We start from the raw sequence: 17,612 nt of genomic DNA, 5'->3' as shown, positions 1-17,612 counted from the left end.
CCACTCAAATCGGCCATGCTGAAAACAAGTCTCTTTATTCGGATGCACAGAATCTAGACAAGATGGATTGGTACAGGGACAAGACAGAGAGAGATTAGAGTCGTTACAATGTTTACTATTATGAACCCCGCCAAGAATCGCTCGTGGTGGTTCTTTGACGCATCGGAGTCCGTTCCGGAGAAGGAGGAGTTACGATACTGTTGAAACTGTGAGACCGAACTCTTGTTAATTCGACACTCGATCTTGGCGTGGTGAACCCGTTCGCGGCGTTCGCAAGAGTCGAATCGGACAATCCGAGACCTCGAACCGAAAGCGACGACGATGACGAAGCATCATCATCATCAGCATTGGAGAACGTATCGGTTGAACGCCTGAACCGGATCGAAGGTGGTGAATCGGTCAGAGGTCCTTCATGGTCGAACCGAACCGAGAGGGCCCGAGACGAAGTCGTACTCGATTGAGACGAAGCGAGTGGATGTGACATCGAAACCGACGAGCCGTAGGAAGCTGCTCTGCCGGATGAAGGACGAATCGCTCGTCGCAACGAGGTAGTGCTCGAGGACGCCGACAACTGTCGAGGTGATCGAGGTGGGGATCCAGCTCTCTGCGTCGAAGCGTTCGAGCCGAACGAAACACCGGCACGTTCGAGGTTGAAAGGTCTCTCTTGCGCTTGCTGGCCCGACGGGATAGGAACGCTCCCGGAGCCAGCGGGTTGGTCGGTGACCGCAGCTTCGGATCGAGGCATGGAAGAAGCCGTCGAGGTCGAGTGAGCCACGGAAGGTGCGACAGATGGTGCATCAAGAGACGATTGACGTTGCGGTACCGGTGGCGGCGGCTTGTTCTTCGATCGCTTGAACGACCGGATCGACCAGGCCGCTTTCTTCGCTTGGTTCGATTTGTCCGCTTCGATCTTGTCATTCTCCTTCGTTGCCTTGACAGATTCGGTGTAGTTTGGCCGCGGAGTGTGATGCGCCTTGTCGTTCGCGCCGATGTGGGTGTACCAAGCCGCCTTGCCCGACGCAGGTGTCTCCGGTTGGCGGTTGAAGATGGACTCGATGATATCGGTCGCGCTACGTTCTCCTGGCTGACTTCCATCTTCTCCAGCTGTCCCGTCCGCGAAGAAATGCGAGAACGAGGTTGGAGGATGCCAAGCCTTCCTCCGACCGTTGGGCCCGACTACCTTGTTCTCGGCCGCTCTGCGTCTATTCGACAAATTCTCTTCGGTCAGGCGGTTGAGCGAATCGTTGTGCGAGCTCGTGCGCGAGTGATCGTTGAGCGAGGTTGCACTGCTGTGAATTGATGAAGTAGCGGAAGCGGTGCGCGACATTTGCGTCGAGGTATTGGAGCCCGGGTTCAGGTTGGAAGGAAGCTTGTTGCGAGGCGAAGAGACGACTGTGGCCATTGCGAGGGCAACAATTCAGTCCCAAGCTCGCATGGATAGACGGGCCTGCAATCTTACGGGATGCAGAAGAGCGGTTCGTAGGAGTACTGCGAGCACTCGCATTATTCGACTTCGAATTTGACAACGAGCTCATGCGACCGTTCACGAGTGACGGACTAAGCGAGAAATGTTGATCGGACGGTCAATGCACGAGTTGCGAAGGGGGTGAGGACGGCCTGAACGGAATCAACCTACGCGACATAGCGGCTCTCGCCTTCGAGGTACTTCATCTTGACTGTGATCCTAAGGATTGAATTGGTTTTGCAATTGCCGAGCAGGAATCGCCGGGGCTTGACTTCTTTGCCTACGAACTGGCTCAGATCGAGGTTGACTTCGCCAATCTTCTCTTCGCGTTGGTGGTGTCCCGTATGATCGATACCGTCCTGTTTGATCGAGATCTTGAAAGCCGACGGTTGCAGCAGGTAGCGGTGACTCGGCGGGTTCGAGCGCGCCGAGATCTGCACGGGGCACACGATTGTACGCTCAAATGTTGCCGTGTGAGAGCGCAGAGGTACAAAGCTCGTTTCGCCTTTTGGTTCGAGCCGATGGTGCGAATTCGCTTCGAGTGGGACCTGGGCCAAATCGCCGCCGCCTCGACGCTGACTCAACCTGCCTTCGTCCTGGCCCATGGGCGCCGACGATACGAGGCTACTGTTCTGTCCGTCGCTCGTCCGCGACCGAGTCGGACGGCTGAGCATGTTGGGATCGTCTGGAACCTGGGTAGGCGTGCGTGAGAACGGAGAGCTAAACTGAATCGATTGAGGCATCGGAGTCTTGTTCGGGTTCGGGGTAATCGAGTCGAGGTGGGGGGACATGACTGGACTCAGGACGTTGGGTGTCCGCGCGGCGTCATTTAGGTTGGCGGCGCTCGTGCTCGACGAGACTCCTGCTCGAGAGGGATCTGACGGGGACTGAGACCGTGACGCCTCGAGCTTTTGATGGTGGTGTTCGCCTCCGAGGGCAGTGTCGACGAGCGAGTTGACAGGCTGCAGCAATCGCCGACCTGCCTCGGCCAGATGGCTCGACAAGTGATGCGACTCGTCCGAGCGGTTCACGAGGGATTCCGCAAACTGGGTCACCGCGACTCCATGAGTAGTTGCGTCCTTGAAATGCCACTTGAGTCTGAATTTGGCGTCGCGCAAGGGCACTGGAACGGGATGAACGGGTAGAATGACGGAATTCGGTCAGTGGGGCCAGCCGTGCGAGCATGCTGCTCGGGGACGCACCTTGCAGCAGTTCGTGGATCTTGATCTCGGCGGCGAAGGTCGAGTGTTTCCCGAACCCGAGCGTATCCTTGAGTCCCATCGTGAGCGAGGGCACCGCAGCAGGCGCTCGACGTCGATTCGAATTCGCCGAGAATAGATCAATTCGGACGAGGCAGCGCTCAAGCGGCAGGGCGAAATGAAGGCGGGCTGAGCAGGTCTAGTCGCGAGCCGCGAGCGCGCTGAACATGCTGTCCGCGAGCACGAGGTGATGAGGACAGCAATGTGACCGACGTCCGCGGCCGATGAAGCGGTCGGGTCGATTTTCATCATCGCGGTCAATTTTACACGAGACACACACCTGATTCCCTGGAATGTCTTCCCTCTGTTGAACTCCTTCTAAATCAGCTGCGAGATGGACTAGAAAACACGAGCGATCGCACTTGTTGATGAGATTCTCGCAGTCGACCTTCTCGTGGTCTCCTCAGACTCCGTGATGCTGCCCTCTGCATCCGGTCATGATCACGTACCTCCCCACAGCTCTCCGTATGCGCTCGCAGCGAGCATCGGCCCCGGAATCAGCATTCCTACGAATCACCCTCCTGGGCCCTCACCCGCTGCCACCCTCGGTCCGAAACGCAAGGCATCGTGCGTAGATGATGAATCGAACGGGCACGCCAAGAAGCGCAAGGCGAAAGCGAAAGCGCGAGACGAGCTGAGTGGGGAAGATTCCGACCTGGGAGAAGACGGCAAAGGCGACGGCAAGAAGAAGCGCAACCGCATGGCCCTAAGCTGCAAAGAGTGCAAGGTAGAAACCCCTGCCTTCCGTGATGCCCGCCGCGTGAGGCAAGAGACTGACATGCGCTTGTCCCGGCCGCACAGCGACGCAAGATCAAGGTAGATTCCGCCCGCTCCTGTTTTCGTTGATATAAGCACGCTGACTTTTGGATAAATGAATAGTGTGATCGAATCATGCCAGTTTGCGGTCACTGCTCGAGTAATTTGTTCTCCTATCTGTATCCAGCTCTCGTCTAGCATCTGATCATCTCGTCAACGCTCGCACAGAACGCGGGCGACCGAGTGACTGCACATGGGACGTATTCCAACCTGCTAACGATGCGTTTCTACCCCCTTCGATTGCTCGCACGAGCGAGCTCGAGCACTTGGCCGAACGCCTCGCCCATGTTGAAACGTACCTCAAGACGCTACCGCCGAACTTTGCCCTCTTCCGCCCGCTCCTGCCCCCATCGGCGACATCTTCGAGCACTCCTGTGGATTCTTCGAACAAAGAACCTGGCATGAAGCAGGAGCGAGAACAGGAAGACGGCTACTCGGATGTGAGTCCAACTGGCGCAATAGCCAGTCGGTGCGCACTGAGCTGTCACTGATCCGCACTGGGATCACAGACGGAGGATGCGGCAGTGACGCTCGAGAATGGCGTATTCGACGGCCGACTCGCGCTCGACAGCAATGCCAAAACGCAGTACCCGTCGACGTCGCAAGCCCCGGCGTCAACCTCGTCTCGCCCGTTCATGGCGCATGCTCCGGCTTCGTTCGCTGCTAGCACGCGCCCACTCCCCCCTCGCTTCGGCGTACCGCTCGAGCTCACCTCGGCGCTCACCTCGATCGTCACGCAGCTTTCGCCGAGTTCTCCTTTCTTCACTTCGATTTCGCTCCGTGCCCACCTCAATCTCGAATTCGAAGCGACTTCAACAGCAACCCATGAAGCGTTCCGAAACGAGATTGATCGCATGATCCGCAGTCTTCCAGGCCGGGAGGTGACGACATTCCTCGTTGACCGTTACTTCACAAGCGTTGCGTGGCTGTTCCGGGTCGTCCATGCACCTAGTTTCCGAGCCGAGGTCGAAGCGTTCCACAAATTGTGTGATGAAGGCCGACAGGCCGACGTCGACATTTACTGGCTGAGTCTACTCTTCGTGGTGTGTTGGTGTCTTCGTACATGCGCTGGCGGGCAAGCATGTCAGCTTATCACCTCGAATTTAGGTCCTGTGTCTCGCCGTAGACTCGACAAGATACTCTCGCTCGCCCGGCGCCCTCAACTCGAATCGGACTAGTGGTCACACGCCTTCATCTCTTCCCGAACCGAGCCCGCTCAACGTGTACCCTCCGTCGCAGTTAGCAGCACTGCCAGAAAGATGGTTTGGGATCGCAATGCGAGCTATGAGGCTTGGCGAATGGGAGGTATTGCCTAGAATCCGCTCAATTCAAGTACGCCTCGCCCTGCTCGAGCTACCTTGAATTATCTGCATCTGCACTCCGAACTGACACGAACACCTGATTCCAGACTATTATTCTCTTCACGCAGTACCTCCAGCTCAGCTCGAGTTCGCGAGGCCAGCCTTCCCAGCTGGTGGTCTGGCTCGCTGGAGCTATTCGTCTTGCCCAGGTGCTCGGCCTACACCTTCTCGGTTCTAATCCGGAAACGTCAGTGGCACAACTTTCGTCTTGGGCTTGATGCACAAGCTGATGTAAGATTTGCCAATAGGATGCCTCCGGAAGATCCTGCTTTCCCTCCCGGTCGAAACTCGGTCAAGCGGGAAATGTGCAAACGCATTTGGTCTGTGCTTGTATACCAAGATGTGAGACTGTTCTCCTCGCTCCATTGGTAGCCAGAATCCCCGGCCCGCTAACATTCTCGACACTATCCATAGTGGCTCGGTGCCAATTCGAGAAACCGATGCTATCTCATCTCGCCTCTCCACTGTAAGCTACCATCTCGTACGAGTGTATGCGTATGATCCCGGCTCACTAGATCATATTTGAACGAGTCCATAGTCAACACGGATGATCCTGGCAACCTCAATGACTCGGACTTGTCGCCATCCCAAACGACCTCCCTCTCGGCGCCCTCGACGGTTCTTACCGACTCGACCGCTGACCGCGTACGTATCGCCACGGCACGACAAGTTCGTGCGGTGTTCGATCGAGTTGTCCTCGCCCACGATTCGAGTTTCGAGACGATCGCAGAACTCGACAAAGGGTTCCGAGACATTCTCGACAGTCTACCCGAAGGCTGGGTCCTTTCCGCCGACGACGAACCGGCGATGGTCAAGTTTCAGCGTCACTTTGTGCTCGAAGGCCTTCACAACCGGGTAGGATGCTCTTTTCGGTCTACGCTGAAAATCATGTAGGCTAAAGATGTGTTTGACGCGGCAGATTTTCCGACTGCATCGACCGCTGCTATCGAAAGCTTCAAGGAACCCGAAATACAAGTTCTCGGCTGTTCGTTTTCTCTCTGCCTGACAGGCCTCGTCTGCCCGAAACTGAGCAGGCTCAATTGTTGACTATAGGAAGCGTGTCTCAAGTCTGCTCGAGCCGTTGTCGTCTCGACACACAAGTGAGTTGCACGCGATAGCGCGCTCTCTCGATCGCTACTAACCTGCTGCTCTTCGATAGCATTCGAGAGGCGGTTCTCGACGTTCCCTATACCTTCTCTCACTGTCTTGGGGCTAGTCTGGTTTTGTTCAACGAGTGAGTCCGCCTAGGATCGAGACAATGCGATTCAAATTTTGAATTGACGACCTTCCGATCCGCAGCCTCTTTCAAGCCATTGATAACGATCTGTCAGCTCCCGAGATCGATTCCAAGATTGACACGTTGTCGCTGGCACTCGAGATTTTCTCCTCCAAGCCGACGTCACCATCTCTCGGTGCAGTGGTGCAGCAGGGACAGCGAATTCTGTCGGGACTCTTCCGAGAAGAAGAACGTCGACGCACTGCTCGTGCTGCTCGCGCGTTGATGCTCGCATCCTCAGGCGGGGTCGAAGAAGCTACAGGACCTGGAGAAGACGAAGCAGAACCCGAAACGTTCGCGGATGTACTCCAGAGGATCGCTCGCAACCTCAACACGGATTCGGCACCGCATCGGGGCACGCCACCTCCAACTCGCAACATTCCTTCGAAATCTTCGGCCGCTCGATTCACCTCGGCAACTTATCCTCCTAATGCTCCTTCAAGTCTGCCTCCGTACGATGGGGCGAACGTCTCAACGAACGGATCGAGCCTGTCAGGAGTCCTCAACTTGACGCAGCAAGCTGATACAGAGGTCAACGGTGGTGCTGGCCTTCACGACCGCGGCGGACCGAACATGTTCGAATACACGAACGATGCACAACCGTGGCCGTTCCCTCGACCCGACGTCGACCCTTTGTCCCTCCAATTCTTCAACGAACTCGACGTTGGATTGCCGATCTCTCGACTCGACTTCAACCCTGCAGCTGGTGCGGGGGTCGATGGGGCAAATCTGGTCGCCGACGCCGCATCGTATTGGGGCGCAGGGTCGAGGGCGGCAGAATTTGCTGCGACTTCAAACGCAGCGGGAGGCCATGCAGGTCATGGCTCTGAAGTGCTACATAATGGGTTTGGACAGTCGAGCGTCGATTGGAACGCTCACCCTCATCCTCATGGTGAATGGTCTCTCGACAATTTGGGTATGGGTGGATGGTAATTTCACGCCATAGGCAGTGAGTGGACAGGTGCAAGGTTGTCGAGCACTGAGCAGAACAATCCCGTGATGAGACTCATGTAAAGCAGATCGGCACATTCTCCACTCCATCACATGCTTCCGATCGGATCAGTCCTCAATGTCGTCGTACTGTAAAACTCCGCGCGAGCTTCTCATTGGAAGTGTACTCCTGCGCAGGAACGAGCTACCGATCGCGTTGCGGACTGCAGCGGTTGTCGATTGCGGGAACAGCAAGGATTTGACGGCCGGTAAAGGAGGGTACACAGGCGAAGATTGAGGTTTTTCGAGTCGTGAGTAGAGCCCTGCGCCAGTGAATGTCACCATCGCCAGAGAGTCTTTCTCAAAATAGCTTCTCGCCGAGAGGAGGCGTTCGAGTGACTGTCGCCTCCTCTGAACTATCAACAAACAAACCCATGAACCTTAAGCTCGGAACCTGCTCACCTCTTCCCTGCTCTTGATCTCAGCATCGAGCCATGCTTGCATTCCTTTCCTCAATTGTGCCATTCTCTCACGACGAATGTAGTCCAGCTCAGCGGAGGTGATGTTCAAGATCGTTTCGCACCTCGCTAAACGGGGATCCGGCAAGCTCAGACGGGACAAGCGACGATATTCCCCCACGACCTCGCGATGTAGAGAGATGAGCCTCTGTACATGCTTACGCAGTCAGTGTTATCTTTTCGGAAGGAGTAGAAGAGGAGGACGAACCGTATGTTGCGCCGCGGGGCGAGCAAGTTCTTGCAAAACAAGCTCGACATGCTCAAGATCGACGCGTGCCTGTCACAGTTGCAGTTCTCAGTCTGAGCTGTATGATACAGTATGAAACGTGTGAGCGACACTCACGGTAAAATCTATCGCCTCCGAAATTTCGTCCAAGTGCTCTGCGGTTGCTTGAACCGCCTTCGTCGTTGCGAAAGCGTCTGCACTCAGTCGCGCATACGATGTCAGTACCTTCAATCACTCGCGAACCGCGGGAGGAACAATGCTGGTAGTAACGCCGTTGTACAGACCTGGATCAGGTTCTGTCCAGCTCAAAGCTCCCTCTCGGTTTCGTTGTATTCTACGCCTACCACGCTCCTCGCCTGCTTGATCGAGCTCTTCGGGATTGAAGGCGAGGGAAGCATCATACGACGCTGGAAATAAAGCGGAAGCGGAGACGACTTGCGCGAGAGTTGTAGCGCACGTCTGTAACGAGTTGGCTTGGCCTGCTCCCGATCTTAGCTTCGGAATGCTGGAAAAGACTGGCGATGAAGGTAGCGAATGAACTTGCCATTCAACATTTGGCGATAGTTGTTCAAGGATGCACTGGCCTCGGTCCATCCGCCACTGATTTCGATCGCTTTTGCTTCGGTTTCAAACGACACGCCGATATCTTCGGCTTCGTTCACGTCGATATTAAATTCGGGGTGGAAGACCCGAGCGAAAAAGAGCGGTTCCGCGGATGCAGCGTCCGTGTGGGCGAGGAGTGCTCGGAGATCCTGAAGCCAACGAGCACTCAGCATAGGAACCCATCGGACACAGCTAAGACAGAACTCACTCTGATTTCGGTCATGGATAGAAATCCTCGCACAAGTTCGCTGTCGCGCAAGACGGGATGCTTCCCGATCTTCTCGACCCATCTTTCCAAATTGCGCCTCCTCTCTTCTATGAAGTCCTGCGAGAATCTCGTGCTTCCGAAAACCTTGGGAGGCAACTGCGGCAACGACAAGATTTGGAAGTGGGCGGCAAGTGATTCATGAAAAGAGACGAAATCAGAGTAACGACGAGCAACGGTGATGCTCTCGACGGTACTTGCAGACGAGGACGATGTCGACCCACTTTCTCCAGGGTCGAGGAAGGTGCGTGGGAAGTAAGTCGTGAGCTGGAATGTGGTGTACGACTGCTCGCCGAAGGGCGAGACTTTGCGTGGCGAATGAATCCGGACCCAGAATGGCTCGCCTAGGTCTCGCCATGTCGGCCCGCTCTAGTCCGCTCTGAAGAGTGTAAGCGTGTGCACAAAATAGATGCAGAGTATTCAGCCTGCCATGCTTACGTCAATATGCCAGATTGTTTCGTCCTGTATCGATTCGTCGAGTTTGTCCCCTTTCTGTATCCAGTCGAGCACGAAAGCATCACTGGTCATTGTGACTGGGTTCCGGCTCAGTAGCTCCGGTCTTTCTGTAGGAGTGACAGGTCTTGGCCGGTGCGAATGAGCAAGGATCGACGCGCCAGGTATCGAGAGGCTTCCAAGCAGGATTCGCGAGGAAGGCAGGGAGGACGAGGACGGGATCATGGACAACCCGAGGCGATAGAATATACTGCCGTGAGAGACCGATTGAGGCCGTAATGACGAACCGGTGGAGACCGAAGGACTCTCTGTCCTGCCGGTCAGAGCTCGCAGATTTGACATGGCAGACGAGTTTCTGGACACGGGTTGTGATTCATTCGTCTGATCATCGGGAGCAGCTTCGGCGAGAAGGACTGTGCTTGCAGCCTGTTCCAGCTGTCCGAGCTTGTCGTTTCTTTTTGTCTCGGACTGATCGGCTTCACGTAGAGGCGGAATTTGCTCCTGGGTGGAATCGCCACGTACTGGCTCGAACTCGGTACCACTGACAATCAATTGTCTTCGGATCGATGCGATAGCATAAGTTGAAGCCCGACCGTCTGATGGCGAGAGCTCGCTGTCGACCTGCGCTTGTTCAGATGCTGGTCCGACACTCTCCTGCTCTTGGTCGAGGATGTCACAGACTTGATGATCTGATTGAGAATCGAGGGCGACATGAGGAATCAATGGTGATGAGAGCGACACAACGGGTTCGGAATTGGCAGCGGAAGCCCTTGCTTCCAAGATTGGCGTGTTCGAGCTCGAATGATCCGTATCTTGTCTGACAATATCAGATGAGTGTACGGAAATCTCTGCAGGGTACTATGTCAATCGGAATTGGTTATCAGCTACGTTCTGAGCTCTGCTACGACGGAACATGATCGAGGCTTACGGCGTACCAGCCTCTTGGAACAAGTCCTCTGCCCTTTTCACCGACATCTCGCTCGTATCCCAGACTCCAACCTCCGCCCAAGTCTTCAATCTCGATACATAGATGCGTTCCAGCAGCGAAAGAGAGCTCGCCAAACGTAGGCTCGCCTGAGAAAGGATGAAGGGCTACCGCATGCATGGGCAGCTCGGGTAGGTCCAGGGAAGGAGTCTGAAATCCTCCGCCATCAGTCTGTGGCGAAGGGAGGGTCGGTTGGTGCATTGGCGCAGCGCCAGAGTCGATGACACCGCTCACGCCGGCAGCGTGCCTGTCGTCGCCGTCGTGGTTTCCTGCATTGTCGATGCGAGCAAACTGATCGCCAACAGTTCGTGCAGAGTAATCGCCAGTGCGCAGGACTTCCGTGGTCTTCGGGTCGGGTAAGAGAGGATTTTCAAGCGTTGGGTCAAAGTAGATGGTCTTGCGCTTGATCGTGGAACCGCCTCGACCAGTCAGAGTTCCCGCGGCGCTCCGGTAGGTACCACTTGCATCTGTCGAGCTCTCTTGTCCTTGTCCACGACGGTACGAGGAATTGCCGGTGTCAGCGAGAAGATCGTGCATTGTCGGTTCCTCTGAGGCTCGAGCGAAGGCGACATCGATCTCGCGCCTCGACACCCTTTCATTGGCCTCATCTGCTTCATCATCGCTAACACGAGCTTGTTCGCCGAGGAATTTGCCGGCCTTGATCGTTGCCGGGAGAGATTCGTCCACCTCGTCTTGTTCCGCCTCGACGGAGATGATCCTGCTCCATCTCGGCAGTTCTCCTCTCTTCGCCGCAGTTGCTCTGCGCTCGCCACTACGCGTTCCGTACGTCTGCAGTCTGTCGGGTCGAGATGCAGAGGCGGACTTCTTCGAAACGGTGAGGTGGAGCGGTTTCGGGGGCAGTGGTGGAGGTGCCGACAGACGAATAGAGCTACTGGGAATGTCGACATCGGGGTCTGTACATGATACGACTGCTGGCAGCTCTACTGGGTCGTGGGACGAGATGGGACTAGCGGGACCGTTGACGGTAGATCTGAGAGCTTGCGTGGCAGGCGGCATCCTGAACGGCATCCTACTGGCAGTATTCCGAGGTAGTGAGCGAATTGAGGGCAAGTTAAAGTCAGAAGAGAGAGGGGAAAGCGAGAAAGGGGAGCGCGCGCATGCAAGGGTGCGTTGTTCGGGAATGTGGAGAAAGGGACAGTGCGTAGGCACTTTGACCAATCGAGTGCAGCGAAACGCCGAGGACATCTGGTGGAAGCAGCAGCAGCAGCGATAACAATACAAGAGAGACTACGACAACAAGTGAGCGAGAGCAGCGCGATCTGATTGCGAAAGCAGAACCGGCTAGCGAGCGGAGGTCTGAGATGCGCCTCGTTTCTCTTCCTTCATCCCGTCCAGCATGCTTGACGCAGCATTTTCGGCACCAACTGATCAAAGAAATGAGTTCAGCATGATGCACGCTGCAAGGGGTTGCGTGTTTCCTGACCAGTCATAGGTTCGCCAGGCTCTTTCTTCAGCTGTCGCGATTCTCCCATAAAGCCCAAGTAGAACAGGCGCGTCTGCTCCGAGCGCGTGTTGGCCTGGTAGGGGAGGTTTGGATCAGATCGAAGATCGCATGGATGCGTATGAACGCGAGAGGGAACGAGACTTGCGAAGAAGAGATCCAGCTCTGACACGTTGGCAAACTTGCTTATTCTGACTGGGTACTCGACGCTTCCGCGCGATCCGTTCTCGTTCTCGAGCAGTTCCCATTCTTGTGCGCCTTTGACGGTTGCGGTCTCCTCGAATGAGATCCCTGTCGAGCGATTCACCCACACTCGTGCGAGCCTCGGCGAGGTTGGCAGTCTCCCGCCACCGGTACCAATCAAGATTGACCTGTTAAACCGCACAGTCAGTTCAGGAAGCCGTCGGTCTTTGCGCGAGAGAGAGAGACGAACTTGATCCGCACGAGCTCCGAGAAGCGAACCTGTTGTGATCGAGCGCTCAGCTGCTTGCGGCTTTCCGAGCTTTTCTGAACAGACTCATGCTGACATGTACAATGAGCTCGTCATCTCCATCCTGGCTGTCGAGGCAACCCGCAGTCCAATTGCCGTCTCCCGCTTCGGCTTGGGCGGTGCCCTCGATCTCTTCGTTCGTCTTGACCGTGTCCTTCGAGTCGAGTGGCCGCAGTACTCGCTGTAGATGGCTCGTGTCGTGCGCATTGAGCGTGTAGGACCCCGACTGGAGGATGAACGGGTACAACGAGACGCTCGAAGAGGTCGAGGCAGACGCAAGTGATAATGTGTGACTGTTTTGCGCGTCGAGGTCAACCGAAGTCAGGTCGTCTGCGCAGTTCATCGTTGACCGGTTGCAAGCAGGGTTGAAGAAAGTAGAGAAGCGCGTAATCGCTGGTCATCCAAGTCGCATGTCTTCCACCGGCTACACTCCTCTCGAAACCGATCCCAGACCAGCCGAGGCACGGAGATCCAATCAGCCGAATCTTCGTGGTCGATCATACATTGCAGTATCCGCGCTTGTGATCTCCCTGTTACTCGTGTTCAGCTTGCACCGCCTCGACCTCATCAACGCACCCGTCCCATCTGCCTCCTCCGAACCCAAGATGAACACAGGCATCCCGAGACCGAACGGCAAAGTCAAGTGAGTCGAAGCGTCCGCGCAAACGAGCCCGTTCTGGCGCGCTAATCGCCTACTGCGCATGATCAGCGTCGGCTACTTCACCAATTGGGGGTGCGTATAGCTCCGTTTCCCTGTTCTGGCAGAGCCGACAAGTCTGAACAACCATATACCCCAGAATCTACGGAAGAAACTACAAACCGCAACAGATTCCGCTCGAAGACTTGACCCACATCCTCTACTCGTTCGCAAACCTGAAGGAAGAGTCTGGAGAGGTGCACCTCACCGACTCATGGGCAGACCAAGAGGTTCGGACTCGACTCTCCAGACGCGGTTCTGTGTCATAGAAGGACTCTGATCGGAGACTCCGACGCCAGATCCACTACGAGAACGATTCCTGGAACGACGAGAACGCGTCTTCAAACCTGTACGGCAACTTGAAGCAGCTGTACTTGCTCAAGAAGCGCAATCGTAACCTCAAGATCATGCTCTCGATCGGAGGCTGGACCTATTCGGAGAACGGCAGGTTCGCAAGAGGAGTCGGAGACGAAGTCAAGCGTCGCACGTTCGTCGACAGTGCGGTTCAAATCGTCGAAGACTACGGATTTGACGGCTTAGACATTGATTGGTCAGTAAAACACCGTCGCATCTGTCATGACCGAGCTCGTCGGCTGACTGTTGACAGAGAATGTCCTGCAGGGAGTATCCCCAGAATGAAAAAGAGGCGAGAGACTACGTCCTGCTTCTGCGAGACTTGCGCCAGGGCCTCGACCGATTAGCTCACGACAAAGGTATCTCGCTCCCGCAAGGATTCGAGCTGACGATCGCAGCTGTAAGTGGCGAAGTAATCATAGCACAATGCTCGAAGTTGACCTTGGTTGTTGCTGACAGCCATGCGGACCGAGCACGTTTGACAAGCTCCTCGTGCGCGAGATGGATCAGTACCTGTCGTTTTGGAACCTCATGGCGTGAGCGAGATTCTATTCATCGATGCTTGGGCTGGCCAGTTGCTAACGCTCGATGTCCTTCGAGACAGCTACGATTACGCCGGTTCTTGGGACTCGCACGCGAATCACCAGGCCAACCTGTTTGGGTCGTCCCCAGACTCGTTGTCGACAGACCGAGCGATCAGGTTTTACACGTCGCAGGGAGTACCCGTGCAGAAACTCGTGCTCGGCATCCCGCTGTACGGTCGATCGTTCCTCAATTGTCAAGGCCCAGGACAGCCGTTCCAAGGAGTCGGTCCGGGCTCATGGGAAGCAGGTGGGTCAATGGACAGCATCGTGCTTCGGGCAACAAGCGCGGCCAGCTGAATCCTGTTGGGCATGCAGGATCTTACGACTACAAAGCTTTGCCACTACCCTCTTCGCAAGAGCAGTACGATCCTCACCTCGTCACGACCTCGTGTCTCACGGCCAACTCTGAATGGGTCACGTACGACTCTCCTGCTTCTGCTGTGGCGAAAGCAGAATTTGTCAACGTGAACCAGCTCGGTGGCGCGATGTACTGGGAGCTGAGTGGGGACAAACCGACGAGACAGGAGGGGTCCATCGTCGGGTTAGTCAAGGACAGGCTCGAGCAGGCAGGAATGGACCAGAGACCCAACTGGCTGGAGTACAAGAATAGCAAGTGGGCGAACCTCCGAGCGGGAATGCCTCAGTAATCAATTTCCTCTCTGCTATACCAACGAGACGTTCGGGTTCACCATGACCTAATCAAGCTTGACTTTGACGCCTCGATGAGGGTGGCAAGTTTCCATCGGAGGATATGTGAGCTTAGTGAACGGAGGATCAGCTCGCAAGGATCGTGCGCAGAAAGGCTTTCGGAGAATCCGAGGCTCAGACACCGCTATCATAAGCGACCGTGAACGTAGCCCTCGGTCATCCGCGGATCGTGGTGGCGCTGGAGGAGTCTATCGGAAGAGATTGGTCAGTATCGCACCGCCCTTGGGCAGTGCGGAGAAGACCCTATCAAACCACTGCCCCCGTGACCTGCTTCGGAGACGTGAGCCTCGCCTGGCCCAGAGACAAGTTTTAGCTTCCGAACAACCTTTGAGTGCCCCACACATTTGTTGGCCTCCACTCCAACGGTACCCGCAAATTAAAGTTCGCTCTCTCTCTTCTGTCCTCCCTCTTCACACTCCACTACTGCACCAACACAACATGTGAGCATTCGCAACTATGACATTGTGCGCTTGATCAGGAATTGACGCTCTTCTCACCTTCGCAACTTGCCATCACAATCCTCAACGGGACATCTCCACGTTTTCTGTGGACGCCCTGAACCGCTGTCGCTGCACCCCTTCCGGTCTCGCGACCTGACTCTGGAACAGGTCTGGACACACTGCCAAACTCACCTTCCCCTCCCACCACGTTGTCAAAGACGTGAGTCGAGGTCGAATTCTTTGCTTCCCCGCTTTCGAAACCCAAAACTCGTTGAACTGACTTTCTCTCTCGAATCTTCGGGAAACAGGTCGAGTTCGATGTCGGTATCTTCATTGGCAACAAGTTCAAGGCCGGCAAGACCGGTAAAACCATCGATGTGAGTCGCTTCTGCAGGGTGGGGGAGGACGTGGGCTTGGTCTGCATGCTGACTGCCTGATCCGCTCTTCAGGTTACGGACCCTTCGACCGGCAAGGTCATTGCTTCGGTTGCTGAGGGAACCCCGGAAGATATCGACGAGGCCGTGTAAGCTCTCTAAATCTTTCGCCCGTGTCCAAGCCTTGGCTCACGTTGTCTGGTTCTCGATTTTCAGCGAAGTCGCGCAGAAGGCTTACGAAGAGAGCTGGGGAGAACGCTGCCCTGGACACGAGCGTGGTCGGTGAGTCATGATTCCCGCACTTCTCGCATGCGCTGCGAGTGCTCACGGTTTTCTGCATATTATAGACTCCTCATGAAGCTCGCCGAGCTCTTCGAAGAGCACGCAGACACTCTCGCTTCGATCGAGGCGATGGACAACGGAAAGGCCTACACCTTCGCGCGCGGATTCGATGTTGCCGAGGCGGCCAAGTGCCTCCGCTACTACGGAGGATGGGCCGACAAGGAGCACGGCAAGGTTATCGAGGTTGACAACACCAAGATGGTCATGACCCGTCACGAGCCCATCGGTGTCGTCGGACAAATTATTCCCTGTAAGCTCGGATCGCGACGTCAGTGACCAAGGACCCTGCTGACTTTGTCGCGTTGAGCAGGGAACTTCCCTATCCTCATGCTCGCCTGGAAACTCGGTCCTGCTCTCGCTATGGGTAACACCATCGTCATGAAGACCGCCGAGACCACTCCTCTCTCTGCCGCCTACGCCTGTTCCCTCATCGCTCAAGTCCTCCCTCCCGGAGTTGTCAACATCGTTACCGGATACGGCAACACCGTCGGTGCCGCCATCTCTTCCCACTTGAAGATCGAGAAGGTTGCCTTCACCGGTTCGACTGCCGTCGGTCGCCAGATCATGGTCTCTGCTGCCAAGTCGAACCTCAAGAAAGTCACGCTCGAGCTCGGAGGCAAGTCGCCCAACATCATCTACGACGATGCCGATCTTGAGCAGGCTGTTTCGTGGTCGGCATTCGGACTCTAGTGAGTTCAGCCTTTCTTCCGCTTGCCACGTTGAAGTGGATCTGACCTTTGTCGTGGGGTAGCTTCAACGCTGGCCAATGCTGCTGCGCTGGATCGAGGGTCTTCGTCCAAGAGGGCATCTACGACACCTTCCTCGAGAAGCTTACCGCTAAGGTCAAGTCGATCAAGGTTGGAAACCCCTTCGATGCCGACTCGTTCCAGGGTCCCGCCACTTCCCAACTCCAGTACGACCGAGTCACCGCCCACATCCAGTCGGGTATCGATGAGGGAGCGACCAAGCACCTTGGTGGCGCGCGTCACGGCTCCGAGGGTTACTTCATTGAGCCCACCATCTTTACCGAGTAAATTCCCCAACGTTTGTCTTTTCCGCTGCAGAGACGTGTGAATTGACCGCGCCATTTCTATCAGTGTTCCTCGCAACGCCAAGATCGCAAAGGAGGAGATCTTCGGTCCCGTCATTGTCGTCAGCAAGTTCAAGGACGAGGACGATGTCGTCGAGATGGCCAACGACACCATGTACGGTCTCGCCGCCGCTATCTTCTCGCAAAACATCTCACGCGCACTTCGCACTGCCAACCGTGTGCAAGCCGGTACCGTCTGGGTGGTAAGAAAGCGTGATTGTCTCATTGCTTCGTGTCCGATCCTGACGCCTCACTGTTCCCCCGCAGAACAACTACAACATGCTTCACTCGCAGGCTCCCTTCGGAGGATTCAAGCAATCCGGTATTGGACGTGAGCTTGGTGAATACGCATTGAAGAAGTGAGTTTCCAAGTGTTGCTCACTACTAGATATGAGAGCGCAAACTAATTGACCTTCATTGTTATCCTTTCCACTTCCTTCCACGACCCATCGTTTTTTCTTGCCTCTTGTTTTCCCGACCACACAGCTACACCTCGGTCAAGACTCTGAACATCAACCTCAGCATGCCGAATCCCTTGTAAAGCGGCCTCGCAAAACACTATCACGGATGCCAGGACCTGTCACACAGCTTCTTCACCTTCCTTCCATTCTTCTTGTTCAAAGTTTTGTTTGAGGATCAAGTTTCATGCCAGTCTTCCAGTACCCTCTCTCTCTTCTCTAGCTTTCCTGTGGTTCCCGCTCCCAGCGATGTGATTTGAGCCTGAAATGAAGTCAAAGCAGTACCTACCTACACTTTCGCGTCTGTCTGAGCTCTGTCTCTATGTCTTCAGCCATCTGAGGATGGCGTCTAAGAGCCTGAAGTCAGCCGCAGGAGCCGTGTAACCAAACTCGAGTCGATGAGTCTGATTTGAGAAGGCGGATTGCGCTCCTCGCATCTGGGACTGTCTGCCAGCG

The 17,612-nt window shown here is 55.6% G+C and overlaps 6 protein-coding genes across 6 annotated transcripts; 3 read left to right on the top strand and 3 right to left on the bottom strand.

The window, feature by feature from the left end:
- Positions 1-118: 118 nt before the first annotated feature.
- JCM15063_003912 (uncharacterized protein) lies at positions 119-2,746 on the bottom strand (the record flags this gene model as incomplete). Its single annotated transcript, XM_076676956.1, has 4 exons — positions 119-1,392; positions 1,460-1,557; positions 1,637-2,588; positions 2,668-2,746. The coding sequence occupies 4 exons, from the start codon at positions 2,744-2,746 to the stop codon at positions 119-121; spliced, it is 2,403 nt and encodes an 800-aa protein (XP_076535938.1).
- A 393-nt stretch (positions 2,747-3,139) lies between these two features.
- JCM15063_003911 (uncharacterized protein) lies at positions 3,140-7,110 on the top strand (the record flags this gene model as incomplete). The annotated part of the gene is made up of 14 exons (XM_076676955.1): positions 3,140-3,451; positions 3,526-3,540; positions 3,604-3,640; positions 3,709-3,980; positions 4,050-4,583; positions 4,648-4,872; positions 4,949-5,088; positions 5,150-5,243; positions 5,316-5,367; positions 5,440-5,756; positions 5,821-5,886; positions 5,955-6,001; positions 6,061-6,135; positions 6,201-7,110. 14 exons carry the CDS (start codon positions 3,140-3,142, stop codon positions 7,108-7,110), a joined length of 3,096 nt encoding a protein of 1,031 aa, XP_076535937.1.
- Positions 7,111-7,236: 126 nt separating this feature from the next.
- Positions 7,237-11,186, bottom strand: JCM15063_003910 (uncharacterized protein; the record flags this gene model as incomplete). Its single annotated transcript, XM_076676954.1, has 9 exons — positions 7,237-7,506; positions 7,570-7,773; positions 7,834-7,902; positions 7,969-8,045; positions 8,136-8,341; positions 8,392-8,603; positions 8,663-9,088; positions 9,158-10,030; positions 10,101-11,186. The coding sequence occupies 9 exons, from the start codon at positions 11,184-11,186 to the stop codon at positions 7,237-7,239; spliced, it is 3,423 nt and encodes a 1,140-aa protein (XP_076535936.1).
- A 273-nt stretch (positions 11,187-11,459) lies between these two features.
- On the bottom strand, positions 11,460-12,452 carry JCM15063_003909 (PITH domain-containing protein; the record flags this gene model as incomplete). Its single annotated transcript, XM_076676953.1, has 5 exons — positions 11,460-11,542; positions 11,602-11,695; positions 11,768-11,990; positions 12,053-12,081; positions 12,147-12,452. The coding sequence occupies 5 exons, from the start codon at positions 12,450-12,452 to the stop codon at positions 11,460-11,462; spliced, it is 735 nt and encodes a 244-aa protein (XP_076535935.1).
- Positions 12,453-12,519: 67 nt separating this feature from the next.
- JCM15063_003908 (glycoside hydrolase family 18 protein) lies at positions 12,520-14,391 on the top strand (the record flags this gene model as incomplete). Its single annotated transcript, XM_076676952.1, has 8 exons — positions 12,520-12,752; positions 12,819-12,842; positions 12,907-13,036; positions 13,106-13,356; positions 13,428-13,560; positions 13,620-13,696; positions 13,765-13,991; positions 14,060-14,391. The coding sequence occupies 8 exons, from the start codon at positions 12,520-12,522 to the stop codon at positions 14,389-14,391; spliced, it is 1,407 nt and encodes a 468-aa protein (XP_076535934.1).
- A 517-nt stretch (positions 14,392-14,908) lies between these two features.
- On the top strand, positions 14,909-17,239 carry JCM15063_003907 (aldehyde dehydrogenase family protein; the record flags this gene model as incomplete). The annotated part of the gene is made up of 11 exons (XM_076676951.1): positions 14,909-14,916; positions 15,061-15,112; positions 15,201-15,269; positions 15,342-15,415; positions 15,483-15,548; positions 15,614-15,858; positions 15,919-16,297; positions 16,360-16,638; positions 16,706-16,901; positions 16,966-17,057; positions 17,185-17,239. The coding sequence occupies 11 exons, from the start codon at positions 14,909-14,911 to the stop codon at positions 17,237-17,239; spliced, it is 1,515 nt and encodes a 504-aa protein (XP_076535933.1).
- Positions 17,240-17,612: the final 373 nt, after the last annotated feature.

Source organism: Sporobolomyces koalae, assembly GCF_050403365.1.
Source record: "Sporobolomyces koalae JCM15063 DNA, S_koalae_JCM15063T_v1_ctg6, whole genome shotgun sequence".
Classification (NCBI taxonomy): domain Eukaryota; kingdom Fungi; phylum Basidiomycota; class Microbotryomycetes; order Sporidiobolales; family Sporidiobolaceae; genus Sporobolomyces; species Sporobolomyces koalae.
The sequence above is the reverse complement of the archived record's forward strand: the minus strand, read 5'-3'. Positions and strand labels throughout refer to the sequence as shown.